Here is a 19,416-nt window from a genome sequence, read left to right on the forward strand (position 1 = left end):
GCACTAAAATTATGCATGTATGTCGTGCCTTCCATTTTTGATATGCAACGCTTCGCTAGGGCTATACTACTCTGCACTTCACTGCGTTTTATTTTTCATAGCCTACTCCTTACATTTAGCTTTTCATTAGCTTCTTTGACATATCTCTAAGATGTCCGACATATAAACAAATTCTGATTAAAAAGTTTGAAATTTTCCATATTTTCTAATTTTTGGTTGTTTGTTAGAAAACAAGTACATTATCTTGTGCTATAGTTTTTTTGCCAGCTGTAATAAGAAAGCTTTACGCAATTAATACAAAACGTAGTGCGCAATAGAATAATGGTAACTCGATAAGAAACAATTACTAAATATTTTTTGACATGCATACATACATACATTCATAGTGCATATATACTATATTTTGTGGAATTCAAAAATTTGAATACAGTTGTTTTTAAAATTAAGAAAATCCATTTTTGTTCTTGCACTGGTACAGCCATGATTGCCAGTTTGCGATTGAGCCAGTCGCTGGTTGATGTGCAACAATTTAACCAACTATTATTGCAAGACTTACTTCTCTAATAAACTAACTATTGATGTATATCCTTAAAATGAACGGAGAACATTTATTTTAAAACATTTGGACGTTCTTGACAATACAGACATAGAAAGGTACATGCGTACATATGTTTTCGCTTAATCAACACTGTTGCATATTAATCAAATTACATGATCATGAAAAGTTTCAGATTTGTAAGTAATGTAACGAAATTATTGCAAATCGACCCATTTGAACCATAAAAGGACAAGACGAATGCGCAAGTGTGTGCTTTAAGTACGAGTATTTGTTTGCGCAATGAAAAACATTATTGGCATTTCACAAGGTGCCTTATTTGTCGTGCAATCATATCGTTTAACGACAGTTATCAAAATTTAGTTGTTTCGTAGAGAAAACAATTCTGCAACATATTTTATTCCGTGTTAATTTATTTTCCCATTATGTTCATACTCGGCTCCCCGTATTTGCTCACTGATGGTAAAAATTAGGAAATAACCAGCTACGTTTCTGTGAAGCAGCCAGTCCTAACGACTAATTATGACAAAATTACTATTTTTGGTGTCAATCTTTTCGTCTTAACTTTTCTAGCACTCTTGCGAAGTAGACAATACCAAGCCAGTGATTCCGCAGGAATAGGCTGTGAAGGGAGGGATAAAAGCTTCGCACCCAGAAGTTCAATGGTTACCCGTTACAAAAATTAAAGCAATAAAAACACATGAACATATCGTCAGCCATAGGTACATATATGTAAATATGAAGTTGTTTGTCAGAATGAAGAACAGTCATTAAAGTCACCGATGTTTATTATTTATAAATTTGGAAAGTTCGCAATTGGGCACATACACTACGATATGCCACTTGTTTACTTTCTTAAAAAGTAATTTGTTTACATACACACATACGTTTGCGGTATTTACATAAATACAAGACCGTATATAATTATGTCTAATGATAAAAAATATTTATTTTTTGCAACGAGCGAATAGAGGGAGAGAGAGAGAGAGAGATGGAGAGCGCAAACTCCACTTTATGTAGCATTGTTGTTGAAATTCTCTAGTTTTTTTAACTTGGCAGCAGTATATCTCTATGACGCACATCTACCTGTTGTTCCCCACTCCCCTTGCAACGCACCGATCGGTATATAAAAGATTTGGAATTTTCGTTCAGGTATGTACGTATGCGTATGTGAATGCGATTGTAAGGGGATAAACAAAAGTTCGCTACATCATTTTGAATGAAATATTTTTGCATCAAGCACTTTTTAGAAAAATTATTTATAGCCTTCAATCCTAAGTTTATTGCATTAGCATTACCACTATTTTCATACCTACATACATATGATAAATATGTGTGGAGCCGATTGGTGGTGGTAATATGTGCATATGTACTTTCATTGTCATTACAAAGAGCCCAAAACACGTATTCAACTATTAAACGAATACATTCCCCTATTTATAACAACCTCATAATCAACAATTGTATAAGAACCTCTACCTCTACCAGTCTGTCTATTGAGTTTAATTTGTTCAACGGCATCTCGAATGTACTCAATCACAAGCTCTAAAGCTGGCGGAAACGACTATGTGGGTATGTAAATATGTATAATAAAAAAGAACTATTTCGCCTTATTGAGAAAAGCTAGGAAATGAGCTATTCAAAAAGTTTTACCGACAACGGTTGTGCACCCATGTGTATGCGCATATGTACATATGTGGACATACATACTCGTTGATGTGTTTATGTGGCAACGCCTTCACTACCAGTAGGTTTCTTGGCTACTTAAGGTATGTGCAAAGAAATTTCGCGCTTAAATAAAATCACACCTGAATGAACTACGTACAAAGTGTTCACATTCAAGCATGTAAAGGCGTATATAATACATATGTACGTATGTATGAATGTGAATAGGTATATGTACGGTACACATAATATTTTTTATTTATTTTTACTACTAGATTTATTGGGATGTGTATGATGTATATCGTATATGTATTATGTATGTATGTACGCATTTGCTTAAGCACATTAAGAGGGGAAAATAAGATTAAAACTTTCTTAAGGTTTTGTAAGATTTTTTCCCCCTGGCCCCAAGGGGAAGGCTTGATCCATTGGTAATATCATTGGCGTTTGGAAACGGATGACATGAGGGATGAAGAGACACAGAACATGAATAATATTTAGATTCTTCTTGGCAACAAAGACAAGGTGTGGCAATTAAGTTCAATTTGGTTACAACCCAGAAACCGGCTACTCTTTTCGAAAGAGAAGAACTTCTCTAACTCCAGTCGTAGTTTAAAATCGTTAGCACGTTTGGTTTTTACTTGATGTATGTTTTTCTGAAAATTGATCTGTAAAAATATGATGTCCCGCATTCAGAGCGACGACAGAAGAGATTTGGTGAGTTGAGCAGTTAACTGAGATTAGGATATTTGGGTGATTCGCACTCACCTATAACGACTGGAAGCTCTAACCGCCGTTAACTTCGGAAAATGCCTAAAGGTGATTTCAATAGTGAGAGCAAACGTGGAATCGCCGTGGAGCGTTAAGTGGAGATTATAAAATTTCATTCGTAAGGAATCTTTCCAAACGTTCAAATATATTTGTAGCCCAGTTGCCCGAATATAGTGTTAATATATGTATGCATTCAGAAAACGACGAACATTGCCCATGAAGTTCAACAAAGTTTTCCTGGCTTTGGAACCTTCAACCGAGTCGTTTTCCGAGTGATTGTCAAATTATTCATCATATTCAATATTGAATGTATGCGAGTGGAACGAAAACCAATTGTGGACGACTTTCGCAAAATTCGACCGGCAAAGTACGGCCATCATTCAATTTGAAAAACCAGCGAAATACGTAGGCACGAGATGGTGCTTCATCAAAGTCTAAGCGAGTTTTTTTTTTAATATGATGAATGTGGCAACAGTATAAATATCACATGATACAAGTTTCTCAATATGATAACCATTAAAAATGTCAAACTTTAATAGCTACGTAAAATCAAAGCAGAGATTCTGGCCAAAACTGGCCATAAAAAACAAAAAACAATAACACTTATGTAATGGTTTCGATCATACCTTTCTCAACATCAGAAATGAGCCCTACTCTATTACGAGTACAAGCGCGCGTAGCAAAATAAGAATTTTTTTTTACTTTATAAAGCTTTGAATAAATCTAATGTCATATTAAAAGCTATTACCATTTTTTACATCAAAAATGTTTGCGACTTCGGATTTCCGAACATGCAACTACACAACAAAAGATATTCAACTATTTTGTTTTTATATTAGGCCCATATTGCTTGGCGTAATGGGTTTCCTACATGGTTGCCTTTGCGATTTTTCCACCATACAAACGATCCGTCCTATTGTACGTATGTACGTATAGGGTATTGTATTCATAAGTGGATTCATCTGAAGGCACACGTTTTCTATTTCTGAATTGTTGTTATGCGTAGGCAGCTTTTCATTTTTAACATATCTATAAGCGTAAACACATGTTAAACAGGGAACATACGCTTGTATTCATGCATGTACCTGGTGGTCCAAATAAAGCTATTTTGTACGTTTTTGAATCACATGTTAATGTGGTACTTGATTGACAGTAAATATCGTACCCAGCCGGAATGAAATGAGTCACTTTACGCTTGAAAAATTTTGAGAAATTCGGAAACCTATTTCCATATTGAGTGCTGTGGTTCTGGTTCTGGTTCTGTTCATAATGCCAGTTTTACTTTCTATGGATGTGAGTCAAACAATCGGTATTTTGCACATTAAGTTTGGTAACCGTGCCATCCACCGACTTGTCAATGTCAATTAGCCATCTCGGGGAATAGCGGTTTACTTCGATGACCTTTCTTTTAAGATGTTGCTTAAGACTGACGTTATGTTCATAATCCAAAAGCGATCAAAATCTACGTGCTGGTCTGCAGATTGAACCACAACAAGAGTTTGAAATTTCTTTTGATAGGATGCGCTACTGCGGAGCAAGCGGAGACAATCCCATCAATAAAATCATATTTCATAAACAATATGCCTAATTAAGCTAAAGGGAGATCAATTTCGAGGTATCGGAGTTTGCATTGAAATTAAACAACCAACATTCAAATTGATTGGGCAATCTTTATTATTTTTGTGCAGATCCAATCATGACATTTATATTTGTAAAGATAACCATTTCAAATGCAAACCGCAACTGCGCCGTTATTCGGCCATCTGTAAACTCTAATTTTGAATAACTCGCTAGAGGACTTCGGTAGGTATCTAGTGAATAACTTGAGTAATGTTAGCTTCCAAAGCCTCAATTGAAGCTGGGTTATCCACAAAGCTTTAAAGAAATATGGGCATCCAGCCCATAGCCTGCACCAACGATTGTGTTCAATGGATGTAATGATTGTTCTTAAATGGCTTCGGGTTGCTCTTCAGCCCAAATACGGTAATTTCGCTTATTTATCTAGCCATTAAGCCAAAAATGGGGCTCATCCTGTACACCATAAGTTGGCCTGAGCGCGCGATGAATACTCTTCACTTTGTTCATTTTATTTCATTTTTAAACTATCAGTATTGTTGGACCACCCTTTAACTGATGTAATTGCAATAAATTTAAATACTCATATGCGACTTTTTTTTATCTACTTTCAAAAGCGATATGAGGCGACATTAGGTATTGCAATTTTGTTATCTGGTGTGAGGTTATAAAATCAGGGGAAACTGTTACAGGTCAACTTTGTCGGCACGAATTAATTAAAAATATACATCCCAGATTGTCAAAAGAGGTCAGGCAATCCAAAGGGTTTTCCCTAATGATAATTGCACAATCATATCAGATAAAGCCTGCTTAGTAAATGGTAGAGGCGCTTAGCTAGAAAGACTGCCCGATGAGGTTTACACTTATTTCAGCAACGTGACATGTTATTGCAGTGTACAATTTCACATCTTACAATAAAGTGAAAAAATTATTCTATGACGTGTTGCACTTCTAAGGTGAACAATTGGCCTGGCGAAGCGTTTGCAAATGTACACCAGCTCGATTCAGAAACTATGCACTTGTTGTTGTAGCAGCTTAGAACATTAACCCGAACTTTTTGGAAATGATGATTTCGGTCTGCTTCTAAAATGCTTGAAACGACAACACCATTCGACAACGTAGTTCTATTTATCGGTTGGCTGTGAATCTTATCAATAAAAACAAAGTAAAATAAAAGCCACAACGCACAAAAACATGAATGAATTCATAGAAATATTTACGTGCATATATAAGTATTTCCTTTGAATTTGCCTTCATTAAGAAAGTACTCGATTTTTTTTTATTATGCGCGTACGAGTAAAAAATATATATACATAATATATAAATATATACAGCCTTGGCCAAAAGTATTGGACACCCCTCAAAAATACAAGTAATTTTATATGGCTACCAAAGGGACCACTTCTTTTCAATGTATGACTAATCTTTAGCACAAAATTATCAAGCGGATATAAATAATTTATCTTTATCGAAATGCCTAAAAAAGTGAACTTTGTTACGACAAAAGAGTGAGTGGGTAGGTTTTAAGTGGGTAAGGGAGGTTTCAGGTTGAAATTGCGAATTTGGTGGGATGTTCGCCGTGCGCAGTCCAATGTGCTATTAAGCGATTTGCAGAGACAAAATCCCACCATAATAAATCGTTGTAGTCAAATGGGTTGGGGTTGATACGTGATTACCATTCGGAATCCAGAATTTCGTAGGTTCGAATCTCGGTGAAAGACCAAAATGATGGAAAAGTCTTTTCTAATAGTGGCCGCCCCTCGGCAAGCAAATACGGGAAGACCGAAAACTTATTGTATGAGCAAGTCTCACAAGGCTCTTTCAAAAATCCTCTTCTGCTCTTGCAGCTGCCTTGTTCAAAGAAATAGGAAAATCCGTTAGTTACCGAACAGCTAGAAGAGGGCTTTTAGAAGCAGGTTTAAAAGAATGCAAAAGTCGAAAGAAGCCGTGCCTTTCAGAAAAAAATCGGGAAAAGAGTTTAGAATGGGATCGAAGGAAGATTGGTCGAATGTTCTGTGGTCTGATGAATCGAGTTTCGAGGGAGGTTTAGTTTACATCATTAAAAAATATCAATAACCATAGCTGCTTACACAAGTCTTATAAAACGATTTTTTCCTTACCCATGTACAGGTATTTGGAACACCTGGTGTGACGTTCGTGAGGTGACGGGTTCCCGAGGAATACCATCTATATTGTGTGGGGCTGAGGCTGTATAGCTGCTGATGGTGTCGGCGAAATGTTAATTTACGGGAGTCCCATGGACAGGCAAAAGTACACAAGGATACTAGAAACTGTACTTTAGCCTTCGTTAACGCGCATTTTCGGCGACACTAATTTGGATGGAGTTCAATTCCAAGGAGGTCACAAATCAGCGACTACGATGCATTTGTTTTGAGACAAAAACATTGTTTTGATAGATTGGCCAGCACAGTCTCCAGATTTAAACCCCACAGAGCTGCGGGTTCATGTGGGCTATTTTAAAACGTAGGATAAAACGCGTAACAGCATAACATCGCAAACAGCCCTGAAAAAATGGTTTAAATCACGAGTGGAGCGCGATACGATGAAGCGACGCTTGGGGTGTTTGAGAGAAAGACTCTGCGCAAGATTTTTGGACCTTTGCACGTTGGCAACGGCGAATATCGCAGGCGTTCCATCGCCTGAGCTGTATGAGCTTTACGACGACATAGACATAGCGCAGCGATTCAAGATCCAGCGGCGACGCTAGCTGGTTCATGTCGTCCGAATGGATACAAACGCTCCGGCTCTGAAAGTATTCGATGCGGTACCAGCTGGTGGTAGTAGAGGAAGAGGAAGGCCTCCTCTGCGTTGGAAAGATCAGGTGGAGAAGGACTTGGCTTCACTTGGTATGTCCAATTGACGCCGGTTAGCACGAGAAAGAAACTACTGGCACGCTTTTTTAAACTCGGCCAAAATCGCGTAAGCGGTTATCGCGCCAATTAAGAAGAAATATAAAAAAAGTTGTCACTATTTGCTTCAAACGATTAAGCCTATTCAGCTCTCTCAGCACGCACGGTTTCCATGGATTTGACGTCGCTGCTCGAAACAACGATTGTTTGAGGCTCTCCAAATTCTGTGAGGTCTTCGACAGGCCATGTTCTCCAATTCTGACCACAAACTGTAGTCCAATGGATTCAGATCTGGACCTCCAGACGGTCAATCTTCCACGGAACGTTGTTTTTTAGCCACTGCTGGGTGATTTTTGCCTTATGAGCTGGAGCGGAATTTTGCTGAAAAATCCATCGCTCTCCGTTGAAGAGAGTACTGCTCAACTACAGCACCACGCCTTCAAAGATATCCTCCCGGTACACTTTTGCCCCGGTCTTAACCCCCTTCTAGCAAAAATAAGATGTAATGCCTCTCCCCACTCCCCACCAAACCATTACGGAGCCTGGATGGAGGCCACGCTGAACCCTTGGAACAACAATTTTTGCGTCTTTAGAAGTTTTAGCATAGGTTTTGAGTTTCGCTTATTAAAAACTTCGTCAAAAGTGAAAATTTTCTCATCAGTGAAAAGAACATTTTCATGGCCGTTGACCGCGTGACACCGAAGAAGCGGCTTGCATCTTTCTTCAAGTGCGTTTTCTAAAAAGATGTTATAAATAGTTACAATTTCGCATGAAAAATTGCGCGATGTCGATTTTTTTACACTTATCCATTTTACGATAAAACAACATTTCATAAATATTATGAATTACATAACCTTAGTTAATTATTTGCTGGGTTAACAATTGCGTTATACATTTTTCTTCGATGATATTTCAGTACAATAAGCAAATATGGCCGTGAAAAAAAAAACGTAATTTTACGCTTTTGCCTAGGGTTCTATAGGAGCGCTAGTAGGTTGGGACTTTCATATTTAAAATGGTGGGTCCCTTGCTATTTCTAATGGGTTTGATGGGCGGTGCCACGCCCCTTCCTACTCGCCCACCATTCAAATACATTGTGGTAGTAATGGAAAGTTGAAACCTTTTTTAATAACTGGTTGCCATTGTAAATGGTAATAAATGCAAGTCTTGCAAAATTGGGGAGACGCTCGCAAGTTATCCTAGTTAGGAACTTAAATATATCTTATTGTTGGACTTTTATCACTGGAATTCCAAGTTCATATTCACCAAGGCACCTAAAGAGACGTTGCCTTCAGTGTAACATAATTAATTTAATTGAGGCTACAGTACGGAGTTTTAAAATATGTTTGAATACAGCGACTAAGTTCAATAAATAATTGATTTAAAGGTTTAATTTCTTTTTTTTCGTATTTGTCAATCGATTCTTACCTTGAGCAATGTTAATATTTTTTGTGACAGGTCATAGTCAAAATTTGAGTATTTGGACCCACTCATATCGTATATGAAGATGAGACCCGCCTTTTGCGTTTCTGTATCCTGCAGCGCAGAGTCAAGTTGATATACAATTCCCTGTAACGTTATGGTGTGAGTAACACTTAGAGGGCTGTGTTTGCTCGCAGTGAAAAGGGCAATAGCAGCACCAGTAGTATCACGAGTAGGCTGCAATTAAAAGCGATTTCAATTAGCTGTTATTGAAAAAAAAAACGTTCGTTTTAATTTATGAAAATTACTACTAACCAATATTGTGAACTTCCCAGTCTGTAGCTCTGAATACAATGGCTCCACATCAGGATTTATGTTGTACAGACCTTCTCGAATCCGGATCTGCTCATGTTGTTCGTAAAGTGATACAGCTCTGTGCACATCGAATTTACGAGCATACAGAAATTTTACCGCTGTGGTGTGCGATATATTACGTCTAACACTCGATGACGACCCATTGCAGAGATCAATGAATTGTTTAACAGCCTGAAAATAAAAACATATTGCAAATGACTTTACTTTAGTAAATTGCGAACTACCTTCTGCTCAAATATGAACGAGACGGTATCAATAAAACGGTCCGCGGATGACATATGGCAAAAATAATTTTTTTGTTCTTTGGTAGGACTGTTATAAGCTTACATGGCAAATTTCAGCGTGATATGTGACATAGTTTGTTTTCTGTGCTACTGTAAACAAGTCCAACTCGAGTGTGTTCTTCGAATTCTCTTTTATGACTTCAATTGTCTCAAAATGTTTTCCACGGAGCGGCAACTGAGCTTGGGAAACAGGAAAAAGTCACATGGAGCCATATCAGGCGAATACGGTGCTTGCGGAACGATATTAACATTATTTTTGTTCAAATAATCGCAAACAAGACGTGATGTGTGAGCTGGTGCATTATCGTGATGCAAGAACCATGACTTGTTGTCCCACAATTCCTTCCTTTTAAGACGAATGTTCTCGCGCAAACGCTTTAAAACATCTAAATAATATTCAGCGTTAACCGATTTTGCGATTTGTGCGATTTTCAAGCACAATTTCCTTTACTTTTCCGATGTTTTCGTCGTTTACTGATGTTGCTAGACGACGTTCATGAGGCAAGTTTTCAACCGATGTACGGCCCTCTTTGAACGATTTGTACCACTGGAAAACACGTGCACGCGATAGAGCAGAGTCCCCATAGGTTGTCTGCAACATTTTTAAGGCGTCTGAAGCCGAAATTTTGTTGGAATAACAAAATTTCAAACAAATTCTTTGAATTTCCATCGTTAAATTCGAAGAACACACTCGAGCTGGAGTTGTTTACAGTAGCACAGAAAACAAACTATGTGACATATCACGCTGAAATTTGCCATGTAAGCTTATAACAGTCCTACCAAAAAACAAAAAATTTATTTTTGCCATATGTCATCCGTGGACCGTTTTATTGATACCGTCTCCTTCATATTTGAGCAGAAGATAGTTCTCCATTTTCATCAGCTTTTATATTATTTTACAGTTTTTTTCTTATATTATATTTTTGGGCAAGAATTAAATAGATTCTTTTAGATGGTTACAATGAAATTCCGAATCTCTAAAAAATGTCACCTTTTAATTAATTATGACTGCACAAAAAAGCGAAGATGGCAGAAATCAAAAGAGTTTGCACCAAAAGTAGACGAATGTTAATTGAAACCTTATTTCTAAAAGTTTTGTAGGTTGTTTGTAGGTATGTATGTAGGTATGTGCACACATGAATATGCGCATGGATGTGTTACAGACAACAGAAGCAACACTTGTGCTATGTGTGCATGTTTATGACTACATGAAAGAGCTCGAGGTGCTTAAGAAAGAATTCAAAGAAATCTTAAAAAGCAGAATAAACTGAAAAGAGGTAACAAAATCTTATTTATCAAATTCAAAAGAACTTTGCAATAACTCTGAAACATATGTACATCATTGTATATGTAGTCATTTCCACACAATGGCCACGTCTTCAAAACTACATCACAAAGGGCTAGCCAAACACAATTTCATGCACTTCTACAGCAACAAAAAACTTTCAATTCAAAACTTAGTTCCGTTCGAAGACAGTCTCAAAATACACAATTTTAAGGTAACGATTTAACAAACTTTCGAAAAATTAAATATACGAAATTGTAAAATGTTGATTTGAGAATTTGTTCATAAAGAAAAATGTTTGCAAAACATTTTATTATTTTTCAGCGTTATTTTTTTGCATTATGTGCGAACAAAATTACATACTTTACGATATCTCTGGTTTCTAACTTCAAAAGCATCCGGTGCATTATCAACATAAAATGGTCACGTTCCTTGAATGTCTTCCAAATGTAGACCGACAAAAATAAAAGGTATGTATAGATTTTTCTTGAGGAGGATGATCAGGGTCGTCACTAAAATTCACTTTTAAATTAATACTGAGAACACAAAATACCAGTCGAATTAAATATGCTAATGTGGTATACCTGTAGACTCTGCTCTTGACTGATGTTATTTATAATCAAATACACCATTTTTGTTAATCTTTCGTCCACCAGAATTCAACTATTAGACCACTTTACCCATTTGGACCGAAATTTGTATAGTATATCAGACACCGGCAGCTTCATGACTGAAGCCGAATGCCACAACAACTTGTGGTTAAGCTCATTGACAGTCGCTCATGTAAAAAGCAATAAACAAATTCACATGCATACATATGGCGTATTCCGAGAAGATAAACACACAACAGCCATTTCCAGTGTATTGGCTTGATAAAATCTGAGTGTTGCTGGCAAGGCGGTGGCGACGCCCGAAGTTGATATTATTGTACTCTTCGATTGTTGCTGTAAATAGCTTCCCATTGAGTCACAATTCACAGTAGCCACGTAACGTCATCATGTCAGAGCTTTTCCCGCAACAAGGTGAAATAGCTAAATGTTTCTTGAAATATTGTCGTATGCACATAGTTACGCCAGCGAAAGCAACAGGATGAATATATTTATACTACATTCTAAAATCCTGCGATAATTTTAATCAGATGCCTTTGAATTTCATAATGAGCGATACATGTATGTATGTATAGCACACAAGTGACAATTTTAATAAAATAGGTTTTTATAATTTGCTTACAGAAACATTTTACAATGAAAACATAAACAGAGCAACTGAAACAGTTCAAAATACATCTCCCTTAACTTTAACGGGTCCTCGTAAATGCTGTAGAAATAGGCAAGAACACAGCCCAACAAAGGGGGGAAGAGGTTCACTCAACAGTTTTAAGAAAGTAAGTATTCAAAGCAAAAGTAAAATGCAATAAACAAAATATAATGCAGGCAAACCGAGTGCAGTTCTGACGTGTTCCGGAGGCGTCATAAAATTACAACCCTGAGTCTAAAGTATTTTTACAAAATAGGTGTCTTGGAGTAGGGGTCGCCTTTTTACATTTTTCGCCACATCCTGAGCATTTACACTCGGACCGTATAGAGTATGATGCATCGATGTTTTATATCGAGGAGAACACTTTTTTGTTTCAAAGTTCAGTGACCTCAAACCCATTCACCTAACACCCCTCTCCCTCTGGATCCAACCCGTCGAAAAAACACGTTTCGTGGACCTATAGTTAGATGAGTTAGACGATGGCAACCGCTGTCTAAACCGCACTGGCACTTCCTAGTGAACTAGACTCCCCTTGGTTAGTCGGATTCACAGGTTTTAATAGTGGGACCACTTTCCTGTTTTCCACTTATCAGTGATGATGAGAGTGGGCATGGGGAGGTTGAAGGTCTTCGTGATAAAGGCTACTCCCACCAGACCCAAAATTTTCAACATCCGCATCTTTATACCGTCGTGGTCAATGACTTTGGAAGCTTTAGCTTTCCTTATGGTCGCCTGGTTTCCATCGCTAGAGAAAGTAAGCGTTGCACTGTTGTTTGGCAATTCGTGCAACCGTTTGCTAAAACAACGTTTGGATCTGTCGACAGAAAGAGGTCAAGTTGCAGGTCCTTAGGTGCTCAGTAATTTAGTTCGCTTGTGTAGTCGAATCTCCAAATTGAGATACGAGGGTTATCGTGATCAGCGAGTTTGGCTCAAGGGCCGCTCTAAGAAGTATTAGGAGCAGCCTTGCTGCACGAAGCTGCTAGACAAGATTAGTTTACTGGGACGACAACCCTTTGTTGGGAAAAGTGGACTCACTCCGGCGCGTAGAGCCGGCTGCTATGGGTATCTTCACTGCCTTTCCGTTCGCATTTGTAAATAAGAACATAGTAATGAAGACGTTGGAAGAGGCATCACCAAAGTCTTCTAAACAAATGGATACGGATGGCGATTCGTCAATTATTAAAAAAAAAGTTCCTTCCCGATTGAACCGCTACCCTTATTTCTAATAAATTTCTAGCATTTGGAGTTTTACAGATGATTGGAAAATAGTATCTATAAACTCAATTTTTAAAAGCGGCAACAATAATGGTGCTTCCCGCGCATTTTAATAATAATTGTAATCAAATGCAATTTTGGCTTTTCTCCGACGTATACCCGGAAGATTTTATACAATATGTTTTTAAGGTCTAGTCTAGACTTGAATACGCTTGTCTTATTTGGAGTCCATATTTTGCCTCGCAAATAAGCCTTATAAATTGAGTCCAAAAAGTCTTTATAAAATCCGCTCTTCACTCAACAAAATTTAGTGAACCATACCAAAGCCCTATATAATAGGTATGATTTTCTTATATGCTCTTTTGTTGATAATCCTATGAATAGCAGTCCATTTCCCTGCGCTCTTAGAAAAAAATAATTTGCCTTTTCGGTAGCAAGGCCAATTATCTACAGGCAAAGGCAGACACTAACAGAAGAAGTTTAAAGAATCACTCAAGTAATTGCGCTTAGGATGCCATATAGAGTCACTACTGGTCAGGTCAATCTTCATAGAAAAGCAGGTACGGAAGTTTGCATTGCAAAGTATTTAGCAACCGAGCAAGAGTGCAGTAATTAGAAAAAATCTAAACATGAATGAAAGAGAAAAAGTTGATGTGTAATCACAAATTACTTTTACCGCTAAGCCTTTATCACTTTTTGCCAGGTAGAGAGGTATAAATATACATATATACATAGATACATAAGTATTAGAAAAAGACAAGCACATTGATACTCGTACTGTTCGAGTCGTATTTGTGTGTATATTATTTACATTTTGCTACTTTTAACTCACACCCGTTAAGCCAAGAGTTAGCTTCTTATTCGCAACTGGCCAACTGTTATTTTCTGCACTCGGTCAACAGTCAAAACTGTGTTCAGATCAAAAGCGTTGAGGTAATACTCCGATAGCTAAACAAACTTAATATAAGAAACCATACTTAACGTGTGCACATATGGATGTATGTACCTATGAGTGTATGTATGGATGCAGGTACGTATGTAAATACATATACCTAGGCATTTATTTGCAATAGCCGAAAATTAATTCATCATTCGCCCCGGTGATCAGGTGTGGTACGTTTTAAGTGTAAATGCACTACATCCATTATTGGCGGCCGCCGTAGTGGTGTGGGTTCCTGCGTGACTACCATTCGGTAGCGCCAGGGTTCGAAACCTCGGCCATAAAACACCGAATGATAGAAAAAGTTGTTCCAATAGCGGTCGCCTGTCGGTTTACAATGAAAAACCTCCGAGTGCCTTTCAATCATGAAAAAGCTCCCCATAAAAACCATCTATCTTTCGAAGGCGGCATAAAACTGTAGGTCCCTCCAGACACCAACCACAATTTGGAGTAGGTTGTAAGCACCGCTTATACATATATACTTTATACTGACTTAGGGAGCTGTAAAACTTAAAAGCAACTCACTAATGAAAGAAGTTATGCCTCACAAAAACATATAACACCTGAAACTCTTGCGGAAGCCCGCTGCTTTAATAGGCCCATGAGATCGTCAGAAATCAGTGCTAGAATGCGGACGTCACAGAAGGGTTTGCTTAAAATTATTGGAATTTTAAAACATTCGAAATTAATTGAAATGCAATTTTAGTTGTAGACGAACCTTTACTATATAAAAGAATACCTTGCGATGGCAATTGCTGCTTCTTGTACTCGTATCTTCGATCATTATTAACTTTGAAGGCAAGCAGCATAACTCGTGCGATAGTTAATTTCTGCAGATATACACTTTTTTCAACTGACTACAATAATCAAATGTCATATGTATCATTTCACTACCGATTCATTTTCTAAAATGTGTACTTAAGTATTTAGACAAAACGAAATGCACAACTGTCTGCAGAAGCGGAAGATACTGTCGTTGCGAAACACGGAACATGAGCCTATCACAAACAAGATCGCTTACTATGAACGAGAACAACAAACCAGCTACTGAAATGATAGGGAAATGTGTGTTGCCAATACTTACATCGCTAACCATGGACAGATTATGTGCACATGTATGTACGGTTGTATTCAGTTGCAGAAACTACAAGTGGTCCGGAGCGTGACATGAGTGCTTTTGTGATGGCATTGGAGGCTCTTAACTCTCTTCTTGAACAATTATTAACAAGTAGCATGGCTGTACACGAGGTTACCAGATGAGCAGTTTCCATTTCATTTCACTATGGGAAAAAAGCTCACTAAAATTGTAATTTATTGCTCGGAAATACTTTCCATGTTTTTTTTTTAATTTCCCGAATGCCTAAAGAATAAATATCAAGTTGCCGGAATGGTAAGCCTGATAAATTTGCAGAAAAACAAATTGGAAAATGGAGCTAAATCTTGAAATTAAAATTCTGTTTGTTTTAGCATTTTGTTGTTTTTTTTCGCTCTAAAAAGTAAATCAGAAAGTTTGCCGAAACCGAATTGCAATTTTACCGAAACGGCCCGAAAACCCCATAATCATTTTACTAAGCAAGTAAAGAGCAGGTGTTTCTGAGTTACAATCTACACTATAACTATAATTTTCATTTTATTGTTATTTCTTTTATATAGGATTTATTTTGTAAGAATAGGTCAATCATTGTAAAAATGGTCTATGGTTGTATGTGTGCCTTAAATAAATAAATGTAAATAAAATTTGTTCAATAAATATGATCACCTAGAATGAAATTGAAAATTCTTTACTGTTTTATTCAATTTCCGGTATTGCCGAAATTTTTTAACGAATTGGCACCGCTGACACAGAGAAAGCGAAGAGTACTCGTGAGATTTTATCATCTATGCACATCTCAGGCACATACATATATACATAAATATTAGGCGACTGAAGCTTAATTGAATGCGAAGCTATGAGAGAAAGTATACCCGAGTTTTTGATTGTAGCCTCCCTGTGGGCAAAACGAAGCGATGAACTTCTACAAGTGTATACATATGTAAGATGAAACCATACGCATATAGGTAGGTCTAAAAAATGGTATTCTCTGCACTAATAGAGACTAAAACCAGTAAGGAATAATTTCAATTTACATTATTCACCAAGTAAAAATACCTATAGAAGTACGATACGGTAAGCAGAAAAAGAAGCTTACTAGCAGAAATTTGTTGGTTGATAATGGCTGGAGTTGATGATGTTAGTAATATTTGGCATTGTAACACATATCACATGCCTAACAAAGAAAACACTTTTTTGTTCAAAATTAGCTTTATTCATCAACGGTATTTTCAACAAGAAAAAGGCAAACATTCCATCATCTTTCTGTTCGTGGTAAAACTTTTTACCTTTTGAGGCTATCCACGGATCAACCCATTTTTTCATGTCTTCATATAAATTGAAATGCTGGTCAGCTAGACCATGTGCCATCGATCGGAACAGGTGGTAATCGGACGCCGCAATATCTGCACAATTCAGCGTCTTCGAAGGTTTTTGGCCTTCCTTCACGCGGACGGTTGTCAACATTAAAATCACCGTCTTTGAAGCGACGGAACCAATCTCGCCACGTTGTTTCACTTAAAGCAGCATCTCCATAAACTTTTTGTAGTTCTCGATGCGCTTCAGCCACAGTTTTTTTTTTTTCGAATAAAAGAGGAAAATCAACACTTCCCGCAAATGACGATTATTCGGCACAAAATTAGACATTTTCACAAAACCAAAAGTATCATATAATATATGTCTAAGCTGGGTTTATGACGTTTAGGTTATGTTGGAATCGACTAGCACACACTGTTGGCGGCATCTATTGACAAACAGCGGGAATTTAGTTGCGCACCCAATTAAAAAAAACCTCGCACAAGAATTCGTTGTACCAAAAAAAGAACCTTAATATGATTTTTCTGAGAATATTTTTCAAGTACTTATCTTAATTAAGCAATGAGTAGTATATCAGGACTCAATTATGGACATCTTACTTATTTGACACCTAAAGCCAACAAATTTGACTTTGTAGCATAGTGTTACACAATTATTTTACTACATCTATTCTGTATGACATGGACTTGAGTTTTTACAAAGCGTGGACAATAAGATCTACAATACAATCCAAATGGACTACAGCATCTTATGGCTAAATATGCACTCAGGCATTATTATACAATTATATTTCTGAACATTCATTTTGTGAAGCCAGTTTGATAAACGAAAGAAGAAACATTCTTATTTGAATAAAAGTCGCATAACAATGCATTTATACAAAACCTAGAGACATAAAGTTAACGCCCTTGTGTCAAGTGTACTACCCTGGTATTAAATACTTAAATAACAACATTTATGCAGACACCATAAGAAATTTACTTACAATTACTTACAAAAATAAAAATAAAATACTATACTAAAGTTAATAGTAATAAAAATAATTTAAATAATAGTATTTAGTACCATAGACAACTAAATAAAACTGAGTTGATAGTAAATAAATCAACAAAAATTGAATTGGAAATGAAGGCTTTCTCCTATTATATAAATTTTAAATATATTTAAGATTTCTGTTAAACCAGATCTATCTTAAAGATAGTTTATGTGAATTCACCATAAACAATGGAAGCTTTAAATTATACTTAAATGGTGTGTTGTCCAATAGCCAGGAAAAGTTTAGTTCTTAGTCAATGCATTCGTTACCTCGTTCCCGGGTCAGCCCTTGTGCTTCGGGACCCCTATAAACTGAATATGATTGCGCGCCCCTAATAAGTTGAATCTTTCAGTACATTCCAAGACTATTGAGGACTTAAACTCAAAGAGAGCAAGGCTTTGAATGCTCAAAATGGTCATCCGCTATTTCGAAGGTTTATGTTCAGATTATTCTTTGCACATAAACAGACATAGGCAGGCATACTGATCCGCCTGAAAGATGCTTGGGATCTGCACTGACAGATTCTTTAGGTCAAATGTCCCAGTGCATGTGCCTTAGATGTTGTTGTTGTGGACTAGTACAGAGGACAATCTGGGATATTCTTCTCAAAAGTGGGTATGTTCCAGTTTGCCTTATTGTCCGGTTCAATTCTAAACCTACTTTTCAAAATTCAAAACCTTTCATTCTCCATTTTACCTCTTGCTATAATTACATCATATGTATATCCTTGACAGCGGACTAGGAGTCAGCAGATAGAGTAAATCGTCAACGCCTAAACTCCAGAGGAGGGTTAATAGCACTCCTTACTGGAGGCATCCTTTTTGGTGTTTAATTGTATTATGCTCCCCACCGCTGCGGTCTCAACTACCCGGTATCGTGCAATAGACACACTGCCTCATGTGAAGCGATGTCAAAAGAACATCGCCAAATATTTAGACAAAAACAGTGCTATATAACATCTATGGACCCAACAGGGTTCAGAAAAGGTCGCTAAGAGCTAAAAATCAAGAACAATATTCCCACAATGAAACTTAGAAAGCTAAGTGTAATAGTATGGGGTTGCAATTGCAGCAAAATGTTGGTGAAATAAAAATAATTGAAAGAAATCTATTTAGGCATTTTACGTAACAATTTAAAACGAAGTGTGGAAAAACTTGGACTGACTTTTTTTTTTTTTGTTTTTTTTTTTTTTTTTGGTTTAGAGTGCAGCAAGCAAGCAAGTGCAGCACTCAGACATTAATTGAGTCCATTGTACTACACTTGGATTCCCTTTTAATTTTCTTTAAATCTACCCGATCTCCGAAGAAATCTGAGTAGATCTTGTGGTGCCAAGGAGCCAAGATGGTCGCTTCTTAACACATCAGTGCCAAAGACCTCAAACCTGATTCGGGCGAAGGCGGGGCAGACACACAGGAAGTGGTCCGCCGTCTCATCCTCCTCTTCACAAGCTGGGCAGAGTACACTGTCTGAGATGCCCAACCTTTCCATAAACATGTGCTTTGCCCACAGAAAGTGGCCCGTCATCAGTCCAACCAGCCGTCTGCACTCCCCTCTGCTTAATGACAGAAGGGTTTGCGACAGTCGATCGGACATGACAGGTAGCATCAGTTTTGTCCATCTGCAGCCTGTTGTTGTTGTTGTTGTTTTTAACAGCATAGTTTGCCCTGTCAGTGTAGGTATATCATCTGTCGTCTTCGTCTAGCTCATCTAGGGGTAGGCCCAGGAAACATGCTGTTTCGACAGGTTGGGTCCAGAGGG

General features: G+C 37.3%; 1 protein-coding gene and 1 long non-coding RNA gene across 3 annotated transcripts in view; one reads left to right on the forward strand and one right to left on the reverse strand.

Annotated features, from left to right (window-relative positions):
* The window catches only part of LOC129236998 (tyrosine-protein phosphatase non-receptor type 9), a 42,946-nt gene that overhangs the window by 18,388 nt on the left and 5,142 nt on the right, over positions 1-19,416 (reverse strand). Inside the window, exons 1-3 of one of the 2 annotated variants that reach the window (XM_054871345.1) lie at positions 11,388-11,495; positions 9,175-9,405; positions 8,866-9,096 (exon numbers count right to left, since the gene is read on the reverse strand). In XM_054871345.1, coding sequence (XP_054727320.1) covers positions 8,866-9,096; positions 9,175-9,405; positions 11,388-11,435 — 510 coding nt within the window. In that variant the 5' untranslated portion in view covers positions 11,436-11,495. Of the gene's footprint in view, positions 1-8,865; positions 9,097-9,174; positions 9,406-11,387; positions 11,496-19,416 lie in introns of those variants that run through there. The other variant, XM_054871347.1, reaches the window with a different exon arrangement.
* On the forward strand, positions 11,168-12,181 carry LOC129236999 (uncharacterized). The gene is made up of 3 exons (XR_008581733.1): positions 11,168-11,273; positions 11,460-11,972; positions 12,036-12,181. It is a non-coding gene; the product is annotated as an uncharacterized LOC129236999 (long non-coding RNA).

The sequence above is a fragment of the Anastrepha obliqua genome, chromosome 2 (genome assembly GCF_027943255.1).
Source record: "Anastrepha obliqua isolate idAnaObli1 chromosome 2, idAnaObli1_1.0, whole genome shotgun sequence".
NCBI classification, from domain to species: Eukaryota; Metazoa; Arthropoda; class Insecta; order Diptera; family Tephritidae; genus Anastrepha; species Anastrepha obliqua.